General features: G+C 34.3%; 3 protein-coding genes across 3 annotated transcripts; 2 read left to right on the top strand and 1 right to left on the bottom strand.

The window, feature by feature from the left end:
* The first annotated feature begins 15,087 nt into the window (after positions 1-15,087).
* Positions 15,088-17,307, top strand: LOC141698177 (cullin-1-like). Its single transcript, XM_074502811.1, has 4 exons — positions 15,088-16,011; positions 16,089-16,292; positions 16,368-16,445; positions 16,638-17,307. The coding sequence occupies exons 2-4, from the start codon at positions 16,167-16,169 to the stop codon at positions 16,689-16,691; spliced, it is 258 nt and encodes an 85-aa protein (XP_074358912.1). The 5' UTR covers positions 15,088-16,011; positions 16,089-16,166; the 3' UTR covers positions 16,692-17,307.
* A 135-nt stretch (positions 17,308-17,442) lies between these two features.
* On the top strand, positions 17,443-19,278 carry LOC141698175 (GDSL esterase/lipase ENOD8-like). The gene is made up of 4 exons (XM_074502808.1): positions 17,443-17,952; positions 18,155-18,324; positions 18,426-18,693; positions 18,830-19,278. Exons 1-4 carry the CDS (start codon positions 17,499-17,501, stop codon positions 19,120-19,122), a joined length of 1,185 nt encoding a protein of 394 aa, XP_074358909.1. The 5' UTR covers positions 17,443-17,498; the 3' UTR covers positions 19,123-19,278.
* A 1,112-nt stretch (positions 19,279-20,390) lies between these two features.
* LOC141695061 (acyl carrier protein 2, mitochondrial-like) lies at positions 20,391-22,873 on the bottom strand. Its single transcript, XM_074499298.1, has 2 exons — positions 22,609-22,873; positions 20,391-20,822 (listed from the first exon to the last, which is right to left on the bottom strand). Exons 1-2 carry the CDS (start codon positions 22,807-22,809, stop codon positions 20,646-20,648), a joined length of 378 nt encoding a protein of 125 aa, XP_074355399.1. The 5' UTR covers positions 22,810-22,873; the 3' UTR covers positions 20,391-20,645.
* Between the last annotated feature and the right edge of the window lie 5,102 nt (positions 22,874-27,975).

Genomic DNA, 27,975 nt, shown 5'->3' with positions numbered 1-27,975 from the left:
ATTTCAGAAAATCTATGATACAGAGAATTGTAAACAGCTGCTTCCTAGTACAAACTAGATGATTTTCTCTCTGAGTTTTTCTAAACAGCACTGAAAAATTCACATCTAATTACTAGCTGCAACTTGGTTTATATATCATCAAGTTTTACAAGTGAAGGCAAAGATAAAATACAATTATAAAATAATCCTTCACATGTTTCTTTTCCATTTCTCTATCCAATGCAATCTAAGATAATCTGTGAATCTTTGAATACTTCCTTGTTTACACCAGAATGGAAATGCTGCTTTTTCTTGATTCCTCCAAGAGGCTACCACATTCCAATTATCTCTGTCAACCCATGTGCCTCTGTCAGCTTATGAATTGTCACTATCAACTGCTATGGAACTGAGCATCCAATGAAGCTTTCATCCGTTGGTGGCTTTATCCGTTGATGCACTCATCTGTTGATGGATGTTATCCGTTGAAGCTTTAGAGACATCCGTTGAAGCTTTGTTTCTCATCCGTTGAAGGCCTTTAATTTACCAGTTGATACTACTCCATTTATGCAGAATTACAAAGCATGAAATATTTACAATTGGCCCTCCTGTTTGCATATCTACTAGTAGTCAACATGACTTATAATTTCCTACAACTTCTAAGAATTATAACTCAATTACAAAGACTGAAATGTGTTACAATACTAAACTTATTTCTAAGTAAAGCTACTCCATCAACGGATAGCCAAAGTGGTCTTATCCGTTGAGGCTACAAACATTAGTTTTCTACTTAAGTGTTTTGTTTAACTTATCATCAAACTAATACACATATATTCTTAACAATCTCCCCCTATTTATGTCTACTAAAATTGTAGGCATAAATTCAAGGTTAACTTGATGATAAAAAAACACTTAACAAATATATGAGTTGAAACTAAGTAGAAATTCAAAAGTGCTACAAAAGTGTATGTACTGAGATAGAGTTGAAGATTTATAGAGTTTCCAAGGGTGCTCCTCTAGCCTGAGAAAATCATCTTCTTTTCCTTTGTTCCCTTGTTTTCTTTTCTAGCCTCCAGTCATTTTCCTCTACTTGGAGTTGGAGTTGTCTGTAGAATTCAGCCTCATCATCATCACTGATATCCAACTTAGATTGCATGTCCTTAAGAGTTTCATTACTGGCAATCTTAAGTTGGTCTTCAAGTCTGAAAAATCTTCTGTCTCCTTTATTGTCTCTGAACTCCATCAACAAATGAGGTGATTTATGAATTGTAATTCCACGCTCTGGGATGAGTATTGTTCTAGGCAAGGAATTTGACTCCCCCAAGTCTTTCTTATGTTGGCAATCTTGTTGAGAATCTCAGTCTTGGCAATCCTGGTAAAACCAGTGTCCCTTTTTATAGCTGAGTAGACTCTAATCAAGGTAGAATAGCCCTCATTTAAAATTCTTTGAAGAGGCCAAGTCCTTTCCACACTTCCTTTATACTTGAACACTAGCCTTTATGGTAGCTGTCTGTAAGCATCTATTCCCCTTACTTCTTCCAGCTCATCCAGGTAGTGTTCAATATCTGTATGTTCTTTTATGTCACAAATGTGAACATAATCATCTTTTGAGATTTGTGGCTTAGGCTTAGGCTTTTGTTTTTAAGTGAATTTCTTTGAGGTTAGGGGAGGTATGGATTTTCTGATTTGTCCTTTTTGTTTTTTTGGTGGTGGAGGAGTGGTTAAGAAGGTAGGCAATTTGATGGTGTCCCAATCAATAGGTTCCTCTTTATGAATGATTGGTTCACCATGGATATTGATACTAGGATCAGCAACAAAATGTTCAGGAATGGAAGGTAGTGGTTTAGATTTTGATTGAATTTCTTCAGTGTTATCTTCACTCTTCCTTTTTGCCTTGGCCTTCCTTCTGTTCCCTTTCTGCCATTCCTTTCTTTCCTCACTTCTTTCCTCCACACTTTCACCAAGCATATTCCCCATATCCACATTTATGTTTTCAATCTTGTTTTCACTCTTTTCTTCAATCTCTTTCTTCTCTTCTTTAAGTTGATTTAACTTTAGCTATTTTTCAGCCTTTACATGTGCTCTTTTGTCAGCTTTCAACTTTTTAGCTTCTTCTTTAACCTCATGATCTCTTTCTTCTTGGCTATTGAGAATTTTGGATGTCCTTGAATCACACAGATTCTCTTTTCCTCTCTATAGATAATAGCCATATTCATTCTTTCCACTGCATCCTTGGTCTCTTTGTGCTTTATGATATTACCACCCAAAACTTTGTCTTCATCAGGCTTTGGAAGAGGAAAATCCACTACTTTTAGTTGAGCAAAATTTAGAGGGTTCTTTGTAGAGTCTTTGTTGAATCTGGTGGTTAGCTTGAGTACCATGGGCTTCAGGTTCCTTGAAGAAGTTTCTCCAACCTTATTCCTCCTTACTGGCTTTTGCTCCATAATGATTGGCTCAACTTTTGTGCTATGTTTCACAGATAAAGATTTTGTAGTTGTAGAGCCAAACACTTGTTGTATCCTTTCATTAATTTTACTCCATTGCTCTTTCACCTTCATCTCAGCTGCTGCTATCTGGATTAGGTCAATTCCATCAAGCTTTCCTTTGATTTGAATTGTTGGATAAGTAGTGATGGCAGGAACTAGCACTTTAGATATTTGAATTTGTGTAGATGGCTCCCCTTCCCCTTTATTCTCCCCCTTTTTATTATCAGCAAGGAGAGGGGTCAAGCCCTGTGCTTTATCCAGTTGCATTAGAAGACTTGTCTGAGACTGTTGATTTTGAAGAATGGTCACCATAGAGTTCTTAATAATTTGAACTCTTTGCTCCAATTTGGCCATCTTCTTTTCAGCATCTGATTCCCTTCTCAGTCTCAGTAACAGTTCCTGCATAGTACCAAAGGGCATAACTGCATCCAGTTTCTCAGTAGAGTAGGACTTTAAGTCAGCTATATCCTTTTTGAGTTCATCCACACTTAGATTCTGTCTTAATTGTTGTAGCTTCATGAGATGTAGAGAATCTAAGTGTGCTTGGAGAATAACCTTGGTACCAGCATTGGAAGTTTTTTGAATTGCCTTTTGGATAGCCCTGACTTGTTTGACCAAGGATATATTGAATTGCCCTGGTGTAGACTCCTTTGTCAATGCCCATTCAGGTAATTCTGGAATAGAACTTGGGCCTTCATCTCCCCCTAAGCTCATGCTTCCATCAAAAGAACTAAAGTCATCATCATTAGAATTTACTCCAAATTCTTCAGATGGCTCTCCAGCTGTAGAAGGCATCATATTGACAGCAGCTTTATCCCTTTGTAGAGATTCTGAAGTATGTACTAGGTTTAAAGTCTTTTCTGCCTACTCATTGCCCTGAGTAGCCAACAGTTGATAGGCTGATACAGGATAAGTAAAAGTGTCAGCATCCAAGGGAATGTTATCAATTTCAGCTCTGTAATGTTGATGAAATTGTTTTTCCTTGACAGCATCATCCACAATCATTGACTCATTAGCAATGGCTGGATCCACCCTTATATCTCCTGTACCTGCTTTTCTCTCAATTTCTCTCTTTTTTTGCATCAGGGGCTTCCCCTGGCTCACACTCCTCACACCCTCACCTTCACCTACTAAGGTGGTACTCCTCTCACTTTCTTTTGCCATGCTGGAAGAAATAGCATGCATATTTATACTCTCAATCTCTCCTTTTTCCTGGGAGCAACCCAGCCTCTCACTCAAGTTTTCACTCCCTTCCCTCAGCCCTAGAAGTGATTGTACAGTAACCATGTCTTCTACACTTGGAGTTAATTCAGTTGTTTGTGTAGAGACCATCAACGGATAAGGAATATCCGTTGAAGTTGAAACTGATGGTATCAACGGATAACTGCTGTTAAGCTTATCCGTTGAAGAACAACCACTTGTCAACGGATGAGGGATATCCGTTGAAGAAGAAAAAGAAGTAGAAATTGAAAGTGACATAATTGTTGAATCTGTGTGGATTGATTTTAAATTAAGTGACATAGATTCTTCAACTAAGTCTGAAAGAATTGGCTGATGATCCAACAAATCATCTAAATGATTATGATCACCAGTACTTGAGTGGGGCTCCTCCCTGAGTTGTAAAGAGGGAGAATCAGGAATTGATGTGAAAATCATGTCCACATCCAGATATGGTGATGGAGAATTTGGTGGTTGGTGTGTGTCAATTTTGAGAGAATGGGGCTATGACTCCATATTTGTTGGAGTCACATCAAGCTGAATTTGTGAAGGCATAGATACAGGTGATTGTATCTGTGCAGTGTGTGCACCCAGTATTGAAACTAGGGTTTTGACCTTCTTTCTTCTTGCGAAGGCTTTTACAGGTGAGTGTGTGGCTTCAGTGTCCCTCCCTCTTTTGTTCTGTGTCCCTGGTTGGGGACTATTTTCAATAGATACACCCTTTTGGGAGGGTGCAACTAGGGATGAGTTTGAATCATTTTCAACCACCACAGTCTTTTGAGAAACTGTGGCTTGGCCAGCTTGGGTACCACTCACCTCTCCTACCTTATTCTGGGGGTTTTCTTTATGTTCACCCCTCTCATCACCACTAACACCCTGTTCACTCCCCTCAGGGTTTATGGTAGTTGTTACAACTGTTGTCATTTGAGAGACAACAGAGGTGGCTTTCTTTGTCTTGGGTTTTGAAATTTTAGGTTTGGTGGCCTTGGTAGGAATCTGTTGGGGCATTGACACAGATTTCATGGCCACACTTGAAGGCAAAGAAATGTTGGGGTTGGAAGTAGTAGGAGTTGAAGAAGTATTTACCTTACTTACCTGAGGTGCAGCCATTATTGGTAAGTATACCAATGGCACCTTACGGTTGAGGTCAATCCTTAAAAGGTCTGCAAGGACCCTCTTCTCTTGTACCCAGCACTTGAGCTTATTACTCTCATTATTTATGGCCAAACCTTCAGCAATATGGTTAGCCAATAACATAAAGAATCTAGCATAATAGATGTTATGATTTCTATTAGCCTTGTTACCTAACCTAGTACCCAATTCTAGCATAACATAGTTGCTAAAATTATGGTACCTATCAGAAACCAGCATATAGAGCATATTAACAAGAGCTGAAGTTATTGCATCAAAATTACTAATTTTCCCAGAGAAAACCTTGATAAAGGCATCACTGAGAAAACTTCACTCCTTCCTAAGGCCTTTTCTCTTAATACTGCCTAAACTAGTAGAATCAAGGGAATAGCCTATGGAATCTAACATGCTAGATACATCATTATCAGTGTGTGGTGTCATGGCATTGTTTTCAGGTAATTTAAAACAGGACTGTATATCATCAGAGTTAATACAGTAATCCTTACCTTTGAGAGAAAATGAGATGGTCATATCAGTGGAGTTGAACTCAGCAGTTGTCCAAATCTCCTCAACTACCTCACAATAAATCATTGGGGCCTCCAGCATTACATAGCTCAGTTTGCAGTTCTTGATGAAATTCATCATCTTATGATAATCTGAGTGGGCTTCATTCTTTTCCACCAAAGCTACGAAATTGTTCTTCTCATAGACAAACCCAGATTGGGACATTTTCTTTACTACTGGTGCCATTGTTGTGGGTAGAAGTTGCAGAAAAAAGTTGAGAGTTTTGGGAGAGAAAGAGAGTAAAAGCTTTTGAAAATTCAAGAAACCGTAAAGTGAAAATAAGAATTCAAAGGGACTTTTATACTTTCTCAAATTAAAACATAAAGAAAATGATTAAACAATATTTGTAAGTAAATTACAGCCATTTAAGAATTAAAGAAAAACTGTATATATTCTAAAAACTGCCTTTAATACAAATACATACAACTGTATATATATATATCAATGGTTAAGAAAATAGAATCAACGGTTGTGATCCACTTGAATCGACTGATGTGACACTTCAACGGATGAGGTAAACGGTTATCCGTTGAAGATTAACACAGTTTTATCCGTTGAAGGATAAAATTTCCAGAAATGTATTTGTCTTTCAACGGATAATGGACATCCGTTGATAGAGCAACTTTGACTTTCAACGGATAGGGAATATCCATTGATAGAATAAACTTTACTTAAAGCCAACTTTGCTCTTGCAACACATTCATTTCAGGCTGCATTACAAATTACAATTTGGACATGAATTTAAGAAAAATTAAGCATACCTAACTCACTTACCAATCTTGTGAATGTTGATTCATCAAGTGGCTTGGTAAAGATGTCTGCAATTTGTTTTTCACTTGGAACAAAATGAAGTTCCATTGTACCATTCATCATATGTTCCCTTATGAAGTGGTACTTGATGTCAATGTGCTTGGTTCTTGAATGCTGCACTGGATTTTCAGTAATGGCACTTGTGTTGTCACAGAATATTAGAATTTTGTCAACATTTAGCCCATAGTCAAATAGTTGATTCCTCATCCATAATATTTGTGCACAGCAACTACCAGCAGCAATGTACTCAGCCTCAGCTGTTGATGTAGAAACAGAATTTTGCTTCTTACTGAACCATGACACAAGCTTATTCCCTAGAAATTGACAGGTGCCAGTTGTACTTTTCCTGTCTATTTTGCAACCTGCATAATCTGCATCTGAGTAGCCAATTAGATCAAAACCAGACTCTCTAGGGTACCAAATTCCTAGATTTGGAGTCCCTTTGAGATATCTGAAAATTCTTTTAATAGCAACTAAGTGAGATTCTCTAGGATCAGCTTCAAATCTAGCACAAAGACATGTATCAAACATTATATCAGGTCTACTAGCAGTTAAATATAGAAGTGAATCAACCATGCCTCTATAGCTTGTAATGTCCACAGACTTTTCAGCCTTGTTTAATTCAAGCTTAGTGGCGGTAGCCATGGGAGTTTTTGCAGATGAACATTCCATTAAGTCAAACTTCTTTAAAAGATCATAAATATTTTTAGTTTGACTAATAAAAATTCCACCACTAACTTGTTTAACTTGTAAACCAAGAAAATAAGTTAGCTCTCCCATCGTGCTCATTTCATATTTACTTTGCATTAAATTAGCAAACTTTTTACAAAGTTTATCATCTGTAGAACCAAATATATTATCATCTACATAAATTTGAACAAGTATTGTAGAGCCATTAATATTTCTAAAGAAAAGAGTTTTGTCAACAGTACCTCTAGTGAAGTGATTATTTAGAAGAAATTTTGACAAAGTCTCATACCAGGCTCTAGGTGCTTGCTTTAATCCATAGAGTGCTTTCAACAGATAATACACATGGTCTGGAAAATTTAGATCTTCAAACCCTGGAGGTTGACTCACATAGACTTCTTCCTCCAATTCTCCATTCAGAAATACACTTTTGACATCCATTTGATAGACTTTGAAATTGGCATGGGCTGCATAGGCTAGAAAAATTCTGATGGCTTCAAGTCTTGCAACAGGAGCAAATGTCTCATCAAAATCTATTCCCTCTTGTTGAGAGCAGCCCTTGGAAACCAATCTAGCTTTATTCCTTATGACAATGCCATTTTCATCCATCTTGTTTCTGAATACCCATTTTGTGTCAATAGAACTCTTGTTCTTTGGCTTGGGTACCAGCTTCCATACTTTGTTCCTCTCAAATTGGTTTAGCTCCTCTTGCATAGCTAAAATCCAATCTGGATCCAATAGAGCTTCTTCCACTCTCTTAGGCTCCTCCAGTGATAGAAAACTACTGTATAAACATTCATCTTGAGTAGCGCTTCTAGTTTGCACTTTAGATGTTGCATCACCAATGATCAGTTCAAAGGGATGACTCTTGGTCCATTTCCTTTGAGGTGGTAGATTAGCTCTAGATGAGGTGGCCTCAGTGATGTCATGATGTGAGATAGAGTGTTGATTAGTTGAAAATCCCCCTGAGTTGTTGGTCCTTTGCAATGAACTGAGAGTTCTATCAACTGATGATGTAATTTGATTATCCGTTGATGAACTATGATCAACGGATGCTTCATTATGTACTTCAAAGGATGATGCACTTTGTCTTTCAACGGATATTGCATTACTTCTGTCAACGAATGCTGAGTTATGACTTTCAACTGATGCAGCATTTTGTGCATTATCCAAAGGCAAATTTTGAATCCTTTTTGAAGTGTCTTCTCCATCATTCTCATCTTCACTGTCATCACAATATATCTCAATGTTGTCAAATTTGAGTCCTTCATGGTGTCCCTCATATGTTAGTCCATCAATCTTTTTATCATCAAACACAACATGCACAGATTCCATAACAATGTTGGTTCTTAGATTGTAGACCCTATATGATTTTCCAGCAGAATAACCAACAAATATCCCTTCATCAGCCTTTGCATCAAACTTGCCTTTGTGATCAGGTTGGTTCCTTAGAATGTAGCATTTGCAACCAAAGACATGAAGGAAGTTTAAGGTTGGTTTTCTTCTCTTGAACAATTGATAGGGAGTCATGCCTTTTGCCTGATTAATTAGAGAAATATTCTGAGTGTAACATGCACAGTTAACAGCCTCATCCCAAAAATATGTTGGGAGTTTTGACTCTTCAAGCATTGTTCTTTCAGCTTCAATTAGTGATCTGTTCTTCCTTTCTACCACACCATTTTTTTGTGGAGTCCTAGGAGCTGAGAACTCATGCATGATCCCATTTTCTTCAATGAACAACCTCATGGTAGAATTCCTGAACTCAGTTCTATTGTCACTCCTGATATTCCTTACTTTGAAATCTGGATGATTGTTGACTTGCTTGATATGATTGATAATGATTTCACTAGCTTCATCCTTTGTACCAAGAAAATAAGTCCATGAAAACTTTGAGAAATCATCTACAATCACTAGGCAATATCTTTTCCTTGAAATTGATAATACATTGATTGGTCCAAAAAGATCCATGTGTAGCAGTTGTAATGGTTCATCAATTGCTGATCCAAGCTTCTTACTGAATGATGTTCTCTTTTGCTTTCCTTTCTGACAAGCATCACACAGTCCATCCCTTGAGAAATCCACTAGAGGCATTCCTCTAACTAAGTCCTTTTTTACTAGATCATTCATTGTCTTCAAATTCAAATGGGACAGCTTCTTGTGCCATAGCCAACTTTCATCTTGACTTGCTTTGCTGAAAAGACAAGTGATTGATTCTGCATCTGTAGAGTTAAAGTCAGCCAAGTACACATTTCCTTTTCTAACTCCAGTTAGAACCACTTTGTTGTCCTTCTTGCTGGTAACAACACAAGCTTCAGAATTGAAGGAAACAGTATTCCCTCTGTCACATAGTTGATTGATGCTCAATAGATTGTGTTTGAGACCATCAACTAGTGCAACTTCATCAATGATGACATTTTCCTTTGAAATCAATCCATATTCCATAGTGAACCCTTTGATATCATCTCCAAAGGTTATGCTAGGGCCAGCTCTCTCCTTAAACTCTATGAGCAGGGTGAAATCTCTTGTCATGTGCCTTGAACAACCACCGTCCAAGTACCATAGATTCCTCATTTTTCCCTGCACACAACAAAATCAAATCAAGTTGATTTTGGTACCCAAATTTCCTTGGGTCCAGCCTTGTTAGTCTTTTTCCTAGACTTCACACTTCCTGCACCTTTTGACTTAGATAACTTTGAGTCAACCTTGGTCTCAGATGTAGATGGTTGAAGTGTAGGGTTAGTCACAGAATCATTTAACACATTTGGTTGAATTTAATAAGGCATTGATTGTGCAAACATGTTATTGCACATAGGCATGTTGTATGGAATTTGAGGCATACTAAATGCAGCAAAAATAAGGATTATTAACATATGGCATGTTTGTAAAATGTGCATGAGGATTCTGTTGAGACAGAACAGGCATGGCATGCAATAGTGACATAGACATGTTAGGCATGGAAGGAGTTAAAGGCATGGGAGCATTCTTAACAGATTTGCAGTTAGCAGATAGATGATTAACACTACTACAATACACACAACTTTTCCTAGGGGCATACTTATCAGGTGTGTAATTGTTAAGTTTGTTAATCCCTACCTTCCCATTTCTAATGGATTTTCTTTTGGTTTCCTTTTTATCCTCAACCAACTTAAGCCTATTCTTTAACTGATCTAAAGTCATGTGTCCTATATTCACCTTACTAGCATCTTTGGATGTGCTAGCTTCTTCTTTGACAACGTTCTTGAAAGTTGAACCAAACTTCTTACTGAGATTTTTCAAATTATCCTTTTTAGAATTATTTGCCTGTTTCAACTGATGAGCCTTCAACGGATGCTCCTTTTCTTCCTTCAACAGATGACTTTCATCATCCGTTGATTCCACATCCGTTGACAGTCCATCAACCAATTCCATTTCCTTTTTGTTTTTCTTCCAGGCATTCTCACAGAGCGATTCAATTCCTTGAACTTTGACAATTTGAGCACTAACATCCCTGGATGTTTTCCAGGCCTTGATTACCTCTTGCTCACGTTCTAGTTGTTTAGAAGGAATTTCTACTTTCTTAACAGACTCTTCTAGTTCACTCTCAACAGATAAGCATTTGATTTTAATCTTTTCAAGCTCAATTACCTTACCCTCTAACATAGCATTCCTATCACTTAAGAACAGATTATTCTCTTTAATTCTCATATTCTCTTTAGTCAGTGATTTAAGGGAAACACGTAAATGATATAATTCAGTAGACATATCATTTATAGCTTCATTGCATTCATTTTTAGAAAGCTGAGAGAGGTCAGTAGTGATTACCTGGTTGCTTGAAGAACTAGTTTCATTCTCATCAAAATTAGCCATCAGGGCTAAGTTGACATACTCCATATCATCATCTTCATTGGCTTCATCAGCTGCCCGGTCATTTTCCCGAGTTAGAAAAGCCCTTTCCTTTTGTTTGAGCAATTCGAAATATTTCTTTTTATAATCCACTTGCTCAAATTTCTTCTTTTCAGAAGTTGGATTTCTGCACTCACTTGCAAAGTGTCCACTTGCGCCACAGTTATAACACTTGAACTTAGACTTGTCCATCATGTTCTTGTTTGGCTTAGTGGCTCTAGTTTTTTTCTTGAATTTCATCTTTGCAAATCTTCTGGACAGCAAGGCCAGATGTTCATCAACATCACCAGAGTCATCTTGACTGGAATTGTCTTCAACCTCAGCTGCTTGCTCATTTCCCTTGCTTGATTCTGATTTGCTTGTGCCAATTTTGAGACTTGGCATTGTCTTTTCTTCATTCCTGGCTTCAATTCTCTCATTTTCAGCTACAAGTGCAACTGATCCACCTTTTCTCTTTCCCTTCTCCAGCAGCTCATCTTGCTCCATCTCAAGTTCATAGGTCTTCAAAATTCCATATAATCTTTCAAGTGTGAAGTCCTTATAATCTTGAGAATTCCTTAGTGAAACAGTCATAGGCTTACATTCCTTTGGTAGAGACATTAGAAATTTTAAGTTGGAATCCTTGACTTGGTACACTCTGCCATACAGCTTCAATCCATTCAACAGTTTCTAAAATCTATTGAAAGTATCATTCAATGATTCTCCTTCTTCAGAATGAAAATATTCATATTGTTGAATGAGAAGCTGCATTTTGTTTTCTCTAACTTGCTCAGTACCTTCACAAATAAGTTGTACAGTATCCCAAATTTCCTTAGTAGAGAGGTTGTTAATGACATTATCAAACATATCTTTGTCTAGTCCATTAAACAGAATGTTCATGGCCTTCTTGTCCTTGTGAACCTCTTCAATATCTTCATCAGTCCATTCTGCTTTTGGCTTGGGAATAGACTGTCCAACAGCAACTGTGGCAGTAGCAGATGTGGCCACTTTATGAGGGATGTGAGGACCATTCTCAATGCAGTTTATGTAGCTTTCATCTTGAGAGAGAAGATGTAGCTGCATCTTCACTTTCCAGTGATGATAATTATCCCTTTCCAGGATTGGAATATTCACTCCAATATCTTTCTTACTCATGATGTTAGTAGAATAGATCTTTAAACTCTTTATATGTCAAGAGCTTACTCTGATACCAATTGTTATTTCTCAAGGAACTAACAATGAGATTTACAGAAGGGGGGTTGAATGTAAATCTCAAAACTTTTTCAAGTTTTGAGCAGTTTGTAAAAGCTAAGTGTGTGAATGACAAATGTGTTTGAATTGCTTTGTGCAGGTGCAGACAGGTATATATTCAAGAACACAAATGTAAAGAACACAAAGGCTTTAAAAACTTTTCTGGTGGATTGTTGTTCCACCAGAGATGTGTATTTCAGAAAATCTGTGATACAGAGAATTGTACACAGCTGCTTCCTAGTACAAACTAGATGATTTTCTCTCTGAGTTTTTCTAAACAGCACTGGAAAATTCACATCTAATTACTAGCAGCAACTTGGTTTATATATCACCAAGTTTTACAAGTGAAGGAAAAGATAAAATACAATTATAAAATAATCCTTCACATGTATTTTCTCCATTTCTCTATCCAATGCAATCTAAGATAATCTGTGAATCTTTGAATACTTCCTTGTTTGCACCAGAATGGAAATGCTGCTTTTTCTTGATTCCTCCAAGAGGCTACCACATTCCAATTGTCTCTGTCAACCCATGTGCCTCTGTCATCTTATGAATTGTCACTATCAACTGCTATGGAACTGAGCATCCATTGAAGCTTTCATCCGTTGGTGGCTTTATCCGTTGATGCACTCATCCGTTGATGGATGTTATCCGTTGAAGCTTTAGAGACATGCGTTGAAGCTTTGTTTCTCATCCGTTGAAGGCCTTTAATTTACCAGTTGATACTACTTCATTTATGCAGAATTACAAGGCATGAAATATTTACAATTGGCCCTCCTATTTGCATATCTACTAGTAGTCAACATGACTTATAATTTCCTACAACTTCTAAGAATTATAACTCAATTACAAAGACTGAAATGTGCTATAATACTAAACTTATTTCCAAGTAAAGCTACTCCATCAACGGATAGCCAAAGTGGTCTTATCCGTTGAGGTTACAAACACTAGTTTTCTACTTAAGTGTTTTGTTTAACTTATCATCAAACTAATACACATATATTCCTAACATTATCAATCAACAAAACAATACAATCAGTTGGATTGACAAGTCTACAAAAAACAGCTTGAAGAATACAAGATCAAAGGCCAAGATTAACTGGCAAAGTAAAGTCACAGGCGTGCAAGATTAGCAAAGATACACTAAGCCAGAAATAGAAAGATTTGAATATCCAAAAATAGGGTTTAGTACATGTTATTACATGCTGTGTAATAACCAGTGTTTACTGTTTTATAAAGTAAACATTGGTTGCTTTGTCGTAGTTGTAACAAATAGATCTGAAATTTCTTGTAACTCTCAAGAGAGAAGCTGAGCTCTTAACATAACAAGAACTCAGAAATTTGTAGCAAAACGCATACTTGATTTTAATATTAAATTAAGTGAAGTTTTGAAAGATAGTGTGTTACTGTGCATGTCTTATTATTTCATTCAAATCGTACTATCTATACAAGTTATATTTCTTATCTGCTTTGTTCACCAAGCTTAAGAAAAAGAAAAAGTCACTAAAATTATCTAAAACACATTCACCCCCTGTGTTGTATTCATTACCTAACAAAAATTAAATTAGATAAATTCTTTAAAAAGGAAAATTTTAAAATTAAATTAAGTCTATAAATTTTTATGTAAATTGAATTTAATAATTTAAGGTGGATATCTTTAAAAGTAAGTGTTTCATCTTTTTCTCGTGGCATATATAATATTTTATAAACTCTTTATCCCCGACAAATTCAAATTATTTTATATGAAGTACATTTCCTATAAAAATGATACGTAGTATTTTGGACGATTTAAAGAATTCTTAATCAGTCCTTGTACCGTAAAAATTGGTCTTGACGGTTTTGATTATAAAAAAGACAATTATTGATTACATTATGTTAATTTAAGAAAAACTGTAAAAAAAATAATCTCGGAAATCAAATATATTAATGTATTTAACTTGACGTGATAATAATAACTTCATATAAGATTATAGACATAGCCAGGTAGTTACAGAATTTGATTATATTTTTCTTTCATGATCAATTAGTTATAGAATTTGGTAAGATTTATAAATGTTTAATCACTTGTCTTTTATAAGTACCTAATGATTAGAGAAAATATTTTTAAAATTTAAAAATAGTGAAGTTTAAGAAAAATAGATAAATATGATTCGTATTACAGCTCCCGGAGGTTTACTTTATATATATCCATAATAATTTTTTATATAATACGTTTGAACTTCAAATTTAAATAGGTTTTTACGGTTTAAGTTAGTTGAGAAAAAAGGTAAAATAGGTTTAATAAAATTCTAAATAAGATTGATTTCTAAATATGTATTATCTTTCATATTAATTCGAATGTATATACTCCTTTATATAATAAGTTTGAACTTCAAATTTAAATAGGAAATTGCGATTTAAATTAGTTGAGAAAAATGTAAAAATTTGTTTAAATATGTTCCAAATAGTATTGACTTCTAAATATTTATTATCTTCCCTGGTAATTCGATTAAACAAATTCTAAATAGAATTGACTTCTAAATATTTATTATCATTCCTATTAATTCGAATGTATATAAGGTTTTACGATTAAGTTAGTTAGAGAAGAAGTTAAAATAGGCTCAAACAAATTCTAAATAAGATTAACTTCTAAATATCTATTATCTTCCCTTCGAATGTATATACTCTTTTATATAATAAAACTTCAAATTTAGATAGAAAATTATGATTTAAGTTAGTTGATAAAAATGTAAAATTTGTTCAAATATATTCTAAATATTCTAAATAGGATTTAGTTGCCCGCAAGGTTAGCTCAGTTGGTTAAAAAGAGGATAACTATATATCAATAAATGTCCACATCACATATATATCAATAAATGTGATTTATTTCGTAAATGTCCACATTTAAATGTCAATATTGAAGTAGGGGATATAGTATTTTTTTTTAATCTTGATGATGTTTATATAAAATTTAATTTTATTATTTATTATACTAAATAAACTCCAATTCCAATTAATTACCGATTACCTAAGATACCTCTACGACTAAGAGTAATTCCCTTCTTTTAGAATACTAGTTGTAGGTTAATTAAGCGCATATGTTTTTAACTATGCTAGAGTTCGAGTTTAATTGTTTTGTGGGAAGCTACGTTTGTATATAGAAGTGCAGGTTAGCTGTAGATGTGTTTTTCGTCTGTTAGAAGTTGTTAAACACTCATTAGTCATCTTAATCATAACAATTTTGGAGATCGAGTTGTTTCTCTTGCGAGATCAGTACAAGGAACATTGTTTTCGCAGTTCAATAGCAAATCAATAGTAAGAACTGGACACTTGGATCCGCACTCATGTTCGACAACCATACCTCAGTCCGGGTAACATAGGCACCTCTTCATGGAGGTGAAAATAAACTTGGGGAGGTTCCTTTTGAATGAATTTTTTATTCCCCCAATAGCCAATACTGCAATTCTTCAACTGTATTATATGACCTTGCCCTGTAGACCACCTTTTATGTTTAAAGGATCACGCCTTTGTGTTTCTTGAGCATTTTTTAACGACTCTGATGGCCAATGCTTTATTAGGAGGTAACATTTTGGCCTTTCTTTTTATAGCTAATTTTAATGCGTTCGATTCTGATTTAGGTACTGCCATCTTTGCAAGAGAAGCATGATGAGTTTATGTTGAGAGAGCTTGTGAATAGATGGACAAACTATAAAGTCATGGTCAGGTGGCTTTCTCGATTGTTTCACTATCTTGATAAGTACTTCATTGCGCGGAGGTCATTTCCTGCACTTAACGGAGCTGCATTTGTGTGCTTCTCGGATCTGTTAACTATTAGTTTTGCTCTTCTGTTTTCAGCTGTTGATTCTGATACATGTCTGACGTACATTCTTTGGAAGTGTGTTATTCTCTGTTGTTACAATTCTGATGCATTAAGATGAAGCAAAGGTAGTAGAAAGTTAGACTGCTTTTATTATTGTTGGAACATTTACCTTGATTTCAGGTCTATCAGGATTTGAAAGTTGAAGTGAGAGATGCTGTAATATATCTGGTATGTTCTTTTGACTTTCCTTTTACTATGTTCTTGGTTTTCATTCAGGTCACATGATAAATGTATTCTTATAACAGATCAATCAAGAGCGTGAGGGGGAACAGATTGACCGAGCTCTATTGAAGAATGTTTTAGATATATTTGTTGAAATCGCAATGGGTCTCATGTATCACTATGAGGATGACTTTGAAAATGCCATGCTCACTGATACCGCTGCTTACTATTCTCGAAAAGCTTCAAACTGGATCCTTGAAGATTCTCGTCCTGATTATATGTTAAAGGTAACATTATTACCTATATTTAAGTTACAGTTATTTCTCATATCCTAGATGATGTAATCTTTCCTTCAATTTCAGGCAGAAGAATGTTTACGACGAGAGAAGGACAGGGTTTGTCACTACCTACATTTTACTAGCGAGCCAAAGTTGCTTGAGGTATGTTCTCCTGAAATTGCTTGGCAAAAACAGTCTTTATTTTTAATTCAGTCATGAGAATGGATGAATTTGTGATAGTGTAATGGTCATCCAACTATGTAATCTGATTGTGCTTTTGCATTTTGCTTAAGTTTTGCTGATATATTTGTTATTCTAATCAACTGTTATTATTGTTGTTGGTTGCTGATCTAGATAGTGAAACATGAGCTGCTATCTGTGTATGCAACCCAATTACAAGGGTCCTGAACTTCAGAAGAGCTACACTATTTGATAAATGGGAAGTGAAGAGTTGACTCGAAAATATTAAGATGGAGTGATTGATTCACAATTTATCCTTTTTACTGAGTACTGATTATTCAGCTTCGCATGCAACCTATTTATCTGTATAGACTGTATTGGTGATACCTATCTATTGGAATAACACAAAGACATATAAAGAAAGTTAAATTTTTAAAATTTCAAGGTTTCACCGAAAATTCAATGAAATACTCATTCGCTATTATATTGGTTTTGCAGTTTTAAAGGCCGGGCAATCACTATTCTAATTTTTTTGACAAATACAGCTCACAGACTTACACGTCCACCATTGTAGATAAGGAATATGCTAACTCTACATCCACATCTACAATACGTGTTCTTGTATGGCGGCTCTCTAAATTGGTGAATAGAAAAATTGAAAAAACCCATTCTGTTTTTTGCACTGTAATCAAACAAGTTTAAATACAATACTACAAACTATATGCAAGTAGATGAAAAAAATAACATCACCTTGGGCGCTAGAGTTGAAAGTTGTGCAATAATAGTAATCAGTGATTTTTGTATTATAGTCTACCTACAAATGTGAAGGGTTGCTAATAAATGAGGTGCATTTGAATTTTCTAATGTGATGGCCTATGTATGCACATAGAACAGAAAGTGTTGACGATCTGTAATTTTGGTCAAGAAAGTCCACTACTACATAGCCTATATATACAAGTCTCAGGACATGCTAAACTATCATCATATTCATATTAATAAGACACATCTAACCAACATTAGTATTATCATTCTAAAATGAGTTGTGTATCATTGTTTTGCATTGTTCTCTCTGTTTTGACTGTTTTGAGCCCTGTTTATTCTGTAACGAGTTGTGATTTTCCAGCAATTTTCAACTTTGGAGATGGAAATTCGGACACTGGTGCATTTTCATCGGCTTTCAGTGGCACACCAGCTTTTTATGGTCAGACATTCTTCAATGGAACAGCTGGAAGATCTTCCGATGGACGCCTTATCATTGATTTCATAGCTACAAGCTTGGGCAAACCATTTCTCAACGCTTATTTGGATTCCTTGGGCACCACCTTCTCCCACGGAGCCAATTTCGCGCAACTTTTAGCTACAATTGGAGTTCCCAAGTTAGTTCTTCCAAAGGACTCACCACCTTTTGGATTTAGTCCTATGTATCTTGGAGTGCAGTTCTCTGAATTTGCACAATTTATTGAAAGATCGCAGAAAGTCAGAACCCTAGGTAATGCTAGCTGCATTATTATTCATCTAGTTTTTTCTTTGATAAGTAATTATCCACACACACCATGAGTCAAACTCTTGACCTCCCGCAAGGAGGACAAGATCTCAACCACTGCATCAATCCTTTGTTGGCAATTCATGTAGTTTTACATTACTGTAGTTTTAGCCAAAAAAAATTATTGAGAGCATCGTTGTTGTTGTAGGTGGAGTGTTTGCAAGTTATATGCCAACGAGTGAATCTTTTGCAAAAGCTTTATACACTTTTGACATGGGCCAAAACGACCTCGCCCAAGGACTCTTCACAGGCATGTCTATAGATGAAATCAAGCAAAGTTTACCTGATCTAGTCAACAGCTTTACAGATATTTTAAAGGTAATAATATGAAGCATTTAGTCAAGTTGTTAACTAGTGATTGTATGTTAGTAAATTTAGTTTACTTAATACAGCTAATTGTATGATGCTACTGATGGCAGAATATGTACAATTTAATGGGAGCAAGAACATTTTGGATCCACAATACCGGACCACTTGGTTGTTATCCATATATATTGACAATCATTCCAACAACAGACGTCGACAATGCTGGATGCTCAAATGCCGTGAATGATTTAGCTCAAACCTTCAACTCTGTATTGAAAAAGGCCGTTGATCAACTTCGGGTGGACCTTCCTTTAGCTGCAATAACTTATGTCGACATTTATTCTGCATATTACTCTCTCTACATGGAACCACAAGTATACGGTATGTGTAAGCTGATTTGGTAGTTATTCAGTATAATACTGTTTGAATAACAATATAAGATCATGGAAAGAGTCTTTCGTAACATATACGGTTCAAAGCTGTATGCTAATCTTAATTATGGGCAATAATATTGCAGGATTTGAGTTACCTCTAGAGGCATGTTGTGGGTTGGGAGGAGCATATAATTTTGGGGCAGCAACATGTGGAGCTTCAGCTACTGTGAATGGAAGTCTAGTGACTGCAGGACCATGTGAAAACCCGTCAAAAAGAATAAATTGGGACGGATTCACTTACACAGAAGCAGCTAATCAAATTATCTTTAATAAGCTAGCTACTGGATTGTATTCTGATCCACCAAACTCACCCAAAAATGCATGTCAGAAAGTTAGCTCACAATTCAATCATGGCGGCTTGAGTATTTTGGATTAGATTATCAAATACTAAATGTTTTCTACTACGTTACATGTAAACAGCAATTTTTAAGTTTTCCTTTGGAACTCTGTAACAGATCAGGAGATTTGAGTTTCTTGTCTGTTTAACTTCAATAAAAAGTTTATGCTATACAAAAGGTTCCTTCAAATTCAATCAATTTTACTTATTGGCTTTTAATTTGTTATTTTCACAAACATCTTTCTATCTGTGTAGTGATTGCCAAAAAAAACTTCATTTTTTGAATCATATTCTTTGCATATATTGTTCAAAGATAAAGATATGGATTATGGTTTCATTGTTATTACAGTAAAATTCATTAAAATAATCAATTGAAATTATGAAGAAATTACATTATAGTTCAAACACAGGCAGACAAAATGTTTTTGGGGAGGGAGTGGAGATGTTGATAAGGTTGCTGTTCTTCCATTGGAACACTCTTGTCTGGATGCAATTTTGTTTTGGTTTGCATTGGAAACTTGCTTGGTTTAACACGAACCATATTGTATTTCTTAGGCATACATACTTCTTTGAAAGAAAGAAACCATTGTCTGATCTATGTACTTCCAGCCCATGAAAATAATTGATGTAACCCAGATCATTCATGCGAAAATTGCAAGAAAACATTATCTCAAGACTAATAATGTTATTTTCAGAGTCACCTGCAATTAACAGATCGTCTATATAGACCGAGACCAGGGTTTCTCAACAAACTGTAATCAGCACTTGATAGCCATCTTACTTCAGAGCATTAGTGAGTTTACTGAACCAGCACCGTGGTGCTCGTCCCAAACCACATAACTCTTGATGAGTTTACACACCAGCCTGCTACCAGAATTGAAGACTGGTGTATTAGAAATCTTATGCATTTAACCCCCAATTCAACTTCCGAAACAAGTATAACCCTGTGGCATGGACATGTACCCTTCCAAATCACTAAAAAAAATGGTTGTACCATCCATCTGAAAAGCAATTCAATGTTTTTGGTAATGGTCATGGATATTGTGGTCAAGGGGTTGTGGGAGTTGCCGCAAACTAGGAATGACAAAAATATTAACAAGTGCTGAAAACACAAGGCAGGCGTTATTCCTTATCCTCAACAAACCACCTCAGACTACGCATCCCAGAAAACATTCAAACATTCAAGGCTCAAAAAAAAATAGAGCAAATGCCTCACAATTAACACCCCCCACCCCCCAAACCCAAGAAAAATTAAGCTAGCCGAAGTTAGGTGATCATTAGAGCACAGCACATAAAGACTCAAAGAGTTTGCAACAAAACCCAAGATAAAGTGATAAGAGAGCAAAAATGAAAGATCAAACGTACACAAGTTATCAACTGTTTAATATCTAGTTGAGTTTCCACCATCTGGAATTATGAAAGAAATAATTAAGCCAGAGAATGCTAAATACACCCCAAATCCGAAAGAAAGTAAAAGATAGCTGTAAAAGATAGCTCAAGAAACAACAGTGTCTTCATGCAGCAACTTTGTGAGTAAGTGGCGAAAGTAGCCAACTGTTTTTCTATTTTGCCTGGGGATGAGATGCAATGAAATCAACAGCAAGATTGACTGAGCTTATCTTGTCGGCTTCATTGTCAGGTATCTCAAAACCAAATTCTTCTTCCAGTGCCATCACGATTTCCACTGTATCTAAACTATCTAAGCCAAGATCATTCTGGAAATGGGCATTCACTGTTACCTGAAAAAACACATGTTTAAAGATTTAGTAAGGGTCGTATGCTGACCAGGATTCAAAGCAGCCCATGCTGACAAGAAAAAGTGGAGCATATATAATTAATAACTGTAAGTACTTAAAAATTTTATGCAAGTAGGACAGGGAAATTACGAGGGACAAAAAGAAAGATTTGACAGATTAATACTTAGAAATGTCACTTGCAAGCTATTTAAAACACCACAACCTATCAAAGCTGATAGTAACTTGAAAAATAAGATAATATGGTCTTTCAGATTACATATTGAAGTATGAAGGAGCAACAAGATGACATGTTCCCAATAGGAGGTTATATCCTTAGTCTGAAATTCCTAATTAATTGAACATTTTTAACTCCACATGTCAAAAGTAAAGGTACAGAGTTGTAAAACAATTGACGGGTAATGACTAACGACGGTATCAACAATCATGAATATTTTGAGTTTTTTTGTCAAAAATACCATGTCTATAGCTAGGGATTCTTCCTTGACCCTTAAGAAATGCAAAAACAATTTAACAAGGAGGAAAATTGGTGACACTAAAACCTTTTTTTGTTACAAAAAGTAAGAATAGTTTATTAGAATTAACAGATACTATGGATTTTTCTATGTACATTGTTGACTAAGAGCTAAGCCTAATAAGTGAAATCAAAACTTGAGGATAACCGTTACTTCATTTGTGACAACAATATACATCATGGAACATAGTTTCTGGGTATATGGTTAAGCTATTGTAGAAAAGTTCCTGAGCTTTGTCCTACGTCCATTCATAGCTTTTAAATTATCTCCGTCTTCCTAGCAAACAAATTTCAGATAATACATCCTGGAAAACGTACAAAGATTTTAGGCTCAATAAAAAAAGGCTTTTCATCTCCTCTTTTCTTATCTGGCCTCTTAGAGACAGTACCCAGAACCGGCTATTAAGAAAAAGTGATGGTCTTTTCACTTGTCCTCTTCTAATCTCAACAAGTGCATCATGAAAAAAATAAGAATTCATGAACACAGTTCTCAGAATAGCTTCTATATGATTCACAATCAGGTAAGGGTAGTTTCACCTAAAAATATGATAATAACCGTCCAACTGGTTAAATCCACTTGCCAAACTACAATCTAATGGTTTCTTCTTAAATGTTATCAGACTACAAAGAAGCACAAGCCTCGCAGTTAAAATCCACAGTATTTAAGCTTCCCAAGTTTAGTTAAAGTTAAGAAAGCTGCTTTGCACTTCTCTCAAACAAAAAGCAACTGCCTCACACTTAGCACATATACATTATATATAAAAAAACAAATAATTAGAACTTAAGAATGTTGAATTAAAACGCCATTCTCCCTACATTGTTTCACTCATTCGTAAATCCCTAATCAAAATCTTGTACCACATAACTAGTATTCACTAATATTACGAAAAAAACAATTAATTAGAACTTAAGAATGTTGAATTAAAAATTTAAAACGCCATTCTCCCGTAAATTGTCAGTCACTCATTCTTAAATTCCTAATCAAAATCTTGTACCACATTTCCTAGTATTTACTAATATTACGATTTACGCCATCATATCCTATAACTATTTACAGTTTCTCTTCGAGAAATTCACACCAGCGATCAAATTAATCAGCAAATCAACAACAAGTCTCTCAACCACCACACACAACAATAAACAGCAAATCAGCATATATAATAAACATTTTCCACTAAAAATAAAACAATAAATAAATTACACACACGTCATAAATAATAATTAAAAAAGGAACAAGAATAAATTAAATACGTGTACCTTTGAGGGATCAATTTTCTGGAAGTTTTTTACAACGGACACAACACGATCGGAGACTTCAGATTTATCGAGAAACGAGCCTCGCACTTCCTCGGAGAAATTACGGCGGATGAAATTAGTGAAGGAGAGTGTCGGGTTTAAGGTTCGAGCAGCAACAACGTTGATTCTCAAGTGTTTGAGGATTGCATTTCTCGCCGCCATCTCGACTCCACCGACCCTAGGGTTTTTGTGTTATGGTTCTTTTTATTTTTGGCCTTTGGGGTTGATATTTTTTTTTGATAACTTGGGTGTACGGAAGGAAAGATCTTTGGACCTGCTGTAAAAGGATTTTACTATGTAACTATTTTTATAAAATTTTGGGGTGTAAATTATATTATTTTAAAAATTAAAAATGTTTTTCTATTTTATTTTAACGACATGGATTGAATATATTAAGTTTTGTTATAAGATTATTATTGGTTTAAATTATAAATATAATTTACATGTACATTGTGATGTATACCTTTTGTATAAAAATCATAATTTTTAAAGTTTGACAAGTATTATCCTATCAAAAAAAACTTGGACAGGCCTATCAATTTTTTTTATTGTCATATTTAAATCAGATTTCATTAATAACTTGAAAGAGATATAATCGGAACAAACTCTCAATTGATCATACAATCAGGTTGAAAACAAATAGAGCTAAATAAATTAGCCGTTTTGTTTCTGGATTACTATCTACCTACCGGACACCATCTATAAACCTGCCGAAAGTGTCGTTGATACGGGATATCCAGATCTCCAAATACACCGTTAAATTCGTTTTCAAAACAAACACCACATCGCACAAAATAAGACACATCGCATAAAGCGAGACAATCAAACACACAAATAATAACTTAAACAGATGAACATGAAAAAAACCAAATTTTAAAATTCAAAGATCTTGTAATAACACCAAATTGTAATATGTTGTTAGAACATATATTTTGAATGTAAAAACTGAATTTTATTATAAAAGTCAAGATCTTATCTTAATAAATTGAAAACTAAAGTGAAGAATTGTAATTAATTTTTCATATTTTGTGGAACAAATCTCAATTTTATTGAAGAAAAAGTGAACAAAAGGAGGAGATTGAGATAAATGTGGAGACAGAGATGGTTAAAAAGGGTGAAAAAGAAGGTAGGGCGGATATGGTTAAAAGAAGGTACAGCGGCCAACTCTCGTGCGAGAGAGATAGGTAGAAAGGGTGTTGCTGAAAATCGGTTAAAAAATTGTTTGGTAAATTCAAAAGTTACTTTTCTGAAAAGTGCATTTGACGTAAAAGTTGTTGTTACAAAAAATGAGGCCCCATTGCTTTTAGAAAAAACTGTTTTTAGCTTTTGCGGGAAGCAGGTGCTTTAGCTTTTGCGGGAAGCAGGTGCTTATTTCACCATCAAACCTAGGGCTGAGCATTCAGTCCATTCGGTCCAAAACCGGACCGAACCGAATAGACCGAAAAACTGAACTATCATATTTTCTTGGACTGAACCGGACCGAAATTTCGGTTTTGGACCGAACGGACCGAATTTTTTGAAAAAAATTAAAAATATTATTAAAATTTTAAACCAAAAATTATAAAATTTAAATATAATTAAAGTAAGGTGATATATAGAGTTCTAAGAGTGTTTAAATACAATTATAAATTAAAATTTATGATTAAAATTTTTAAGATATATGTAAAAGATATAATATAAAATTATGATATTTATGATTTGGACTATTTGGTCTATTCGGTCCGGACCAAAATATTTTTTACAAAAACCGGACTGAACCGAATTTTATTTCGGTCTATTCGGTCCGGACCGAATAGACCGAATTTTCTGAAAAATTAGGACTGGACCGAACCGAATTAGCACGGTTCGGTTCGGTTTTTCTGTTTCGGTTTGGTTTTTCTCAGCTCTAATCAAACCTCATCAAGATCATTATTTTTTTATAATTTTTTACATCAAAATATATACATATTAAAAATATTATCAAACAGTCATCTGACTTTTTCACCAGCAATTTTTCTAATAGTATAATAATTTTTAACATTAATCCCAAACAGAGGCTTATTTAGTTACTTGCACGGTACAAGTCAATTATTAAGATCATCTACCATCCAACTTTAAATATTCACTTTTATATTATTTTTGTATAAAAAAAATTCAACCCAACTTTAAAATTTATATTATTTTGATGTCACAGCAAAATTTATACCAAGTTTGATGTCATAATAAATTTTTAGACTTTTCGTATTTTTTTCATGTTGTCTTTGTACTTCTTACTAAAATAAATTTGTTTTATTTATATCTCACCATTTTATTACTTTTTAACTTTATTTTTACATTTAAATAATAAAATAATCTATATAGTATATGAATTGTGTAAAATTTAGTGTTTATCAGTTAGAGATTAAATTTGACAATAATATAATTTTTTATAATAACTTGATATAAAAATTACACTAAAATACTGTAGTGGGTCGGAAATGATCTAACAAAAATCATCCGAACATTTTCTTATAAATACAAGACACGGTAATACAATGATTATCAGAATTGTAATAGAAAATAAAAAGACTCGTTATACACGGCCACTTTAAATTCCTATCAAGAAGAAAATTATTGCACAAGGTGACCCGTATGTTCGGAGATATATTGTGGCAGATGCGCACGTCGGGCAATTTTATTCAAAATCGTGATAATCAGATTTGATTTTTATTAACTTCTGGTAAGACATCCGACCTTGAACGACGGTACGCTCAATGATTTAAGTTCATGGAACTCGTCGCAAGTGTCGGTGATTGCCATGAACAAAATGTAAGCCAACAACACTATAGCAAAGACTCTCATCTTTGCCATTCCACTCATGTTTTTTGACATCAAACCTGACTTCTTTTCTTAGGATTTTGGTACAATTTGATTGATTTTGTGAAAGGCAAGAAGTGCAGTGTAATTTCTAAACAACAAGGACAGTTTTATACATTGAGCTTTTATTTAGAATTGAATGGTGAGGAGAGCATCATGTTGGTCCTCTAGATTTTAAAACTTTTCGTTTTGTTTCGGAGGAGTACTAGTGGTGAGTGTCTTGTGTCTGTGTACATAAACATAGTTCCACTTGACCCGGTCCATACTTTAAAAGCCCAATAATTGGACCGCTATCCATACCACAGTCCACAACGACGTTTTTTTTAACTAAACACAACGACTTTATTAATATAGATATTGTTTGTATATTAAATTGAGAAAAAATTTCCTAAAGTTTACTTTAGGATAATTATTTAAATTTATTAAAATTGTACATATAAAATTTGAGTGACATTTTTATAATAATAAAATGAACTAACGGTATTTTTAGAAATACCATTAACTTTGTATTGGAAACTCATTTAATTTTAGGTAATTGTCTAAGGTTAATTTTAGAATAATTAATCCCTATTAAATTTATGGTGTATTAAAGCTACTTATCTAAATTCACACTCAATATCATTTTCTAATAATATTACTTTCTAGATTTATTAAGTTGCATGTTTGAATTTTTACATGGCACGTATAAAAGAGCTTAATAAATTTATAACAATGGTAAAAATATCAAATTTGTACCCGATTGGATCTCAAATGTTACGTTTCATGTACATGTTCGCTATAAATCAGTTTATTATAATGAATTCACTGCATTCATATTAATTTCATTAATAACATTCTTTCAAATATCAAGTGAGAAACGTCATATCATTTAGGATCAAATTTTGATAACTAATTTGATATCTCTAACAATACTTATAAATTTATTTTACAACAAAAATTTAAGAGTTTAATAAATTTATTTGAAAATAAAAATTTCAACAAACTTAAGTGGTCAATTAATTAGAGGAGAATAGAGCATATTAATATTATGTCTACTAATAGGAATACCGAATATGTTACAGAGTCGAATTGATTAGACTGTCAATTCTGTGGATGAATGATTGATATAACACACACGTTAGTCATACCATAATAGAGCATAATATGATACATAATGTTTCCATGTACATAATGCAGTAGCCTTTTTATGATTGCTGGGGATGGGTGCGAAGGGGTTAGGTGTTTGAAGAGAAAGGTGTGGACCGGGAGTTATTAGCAAAATATAATAAAAGTGAAAGGAGGGGAAAAGACCACGTAGCCTCCTCAAACTGTGGCCATTAAACCTCGTACCCTCCCCTACCCCTACCGACACGCTCTTTCGAGAATGTTCACATATCGAGTCGATACGGATTTTAACATAAATAAGGTGATTTTTTTTAATAAATTAAATCGAGCTGAGCTTTTTTATTAAGCAGAAAAATGTGATGAACCTCAAGTTCGAACTCATTAATTAAAGAGCCAAACTCATATTTCTTCGCAAATACATACAAGCCGAGTCGGAGTCGAGCCAAACTGAATAACTTGTTAACAAATAAATACTCCTTCCATTTAAAGTATTTGTCCATTTTAATTTTTACACGTATTCAAGCCCGCATTCAAGGAAAGAATAGCTTAGCACAAACCAATTATTTACTTATTTAATTTTAGCCCAACATTGTGTCATTTAAAAGCCTAAACGTCGATTACCAATTTGTATGTCCTATATTATGTGATCTCGTTCTTGTTCATTTCTCCTTCTTCTCTTTCCCGCCTAAATTTTTATTATGCTTAAATTTTAATCATGTTATAATTTACTCGCGATACACTCAATTATATCAATAAAGTGCGGCTTTTATTTAGGATTTTATCAGAGTGTGGCTTCAAGTTTGGGATTATATCAAAAAATAAAGGATATGTAAGCGGGTATTTGAAGATACTTGTTCGATTTGATTATGCACCTGATTTTGTTTTGATTTGGTTGTGTTCAAGATTTAGTTTTGATTTAAATATAAACAGCACAATCCCTCATCATCATTTTTCTTTATTTCTGTGTGTATATTTATATATGTATATAAATGTAACACCCCCTTCTTAAATTTAGTGAGGAGATATTACTTAAGATCAAAAAACCTGCATACAAAGCACTAATATATCTCTAACAATAATTTAACAGTTTAAAATCTCCAAAATAATATTATATATTTAATTATATATATTATTAGTTGGCATGTAGAGCTTGAAATAAAATTTAGGAATAAACTAATTAGAATATTTCCCGTATGTTATTATTAACTCATGCTAGGTGATAATTATGTTCTGAAGTTGTTAATTAAAATATACAATTTTCTTATTATTCGTAATTAATTATATGGTAATGTGACTTTAGTGTATGTATATGAAAATTATTTGTTCGACTTAAATTAAGTGTAAGGGCTAGATAATTTTAAAGTCTATGTTATAATTCAATAATATAAG

Source organism: Apium graveolens, chromosome 11 (assembly GCF_009905375.1).
Source record: "Apium graveolens cultivar Ventura chromosome 11, ASM990537v1, whole genome shotgun sequence".
NCBI classification, from domain to species: Eukaryota; Viridiplantae; Streptophyta; class Magnoliopsida; order Apiales; family Apiaceae; genus Apium; species Apium graveolens.
The sequence above is the reverse complement of the archived record's forward strand: the minus strand, read 5'-3'. Positions and strand labels throughout refer to the sequence as shown.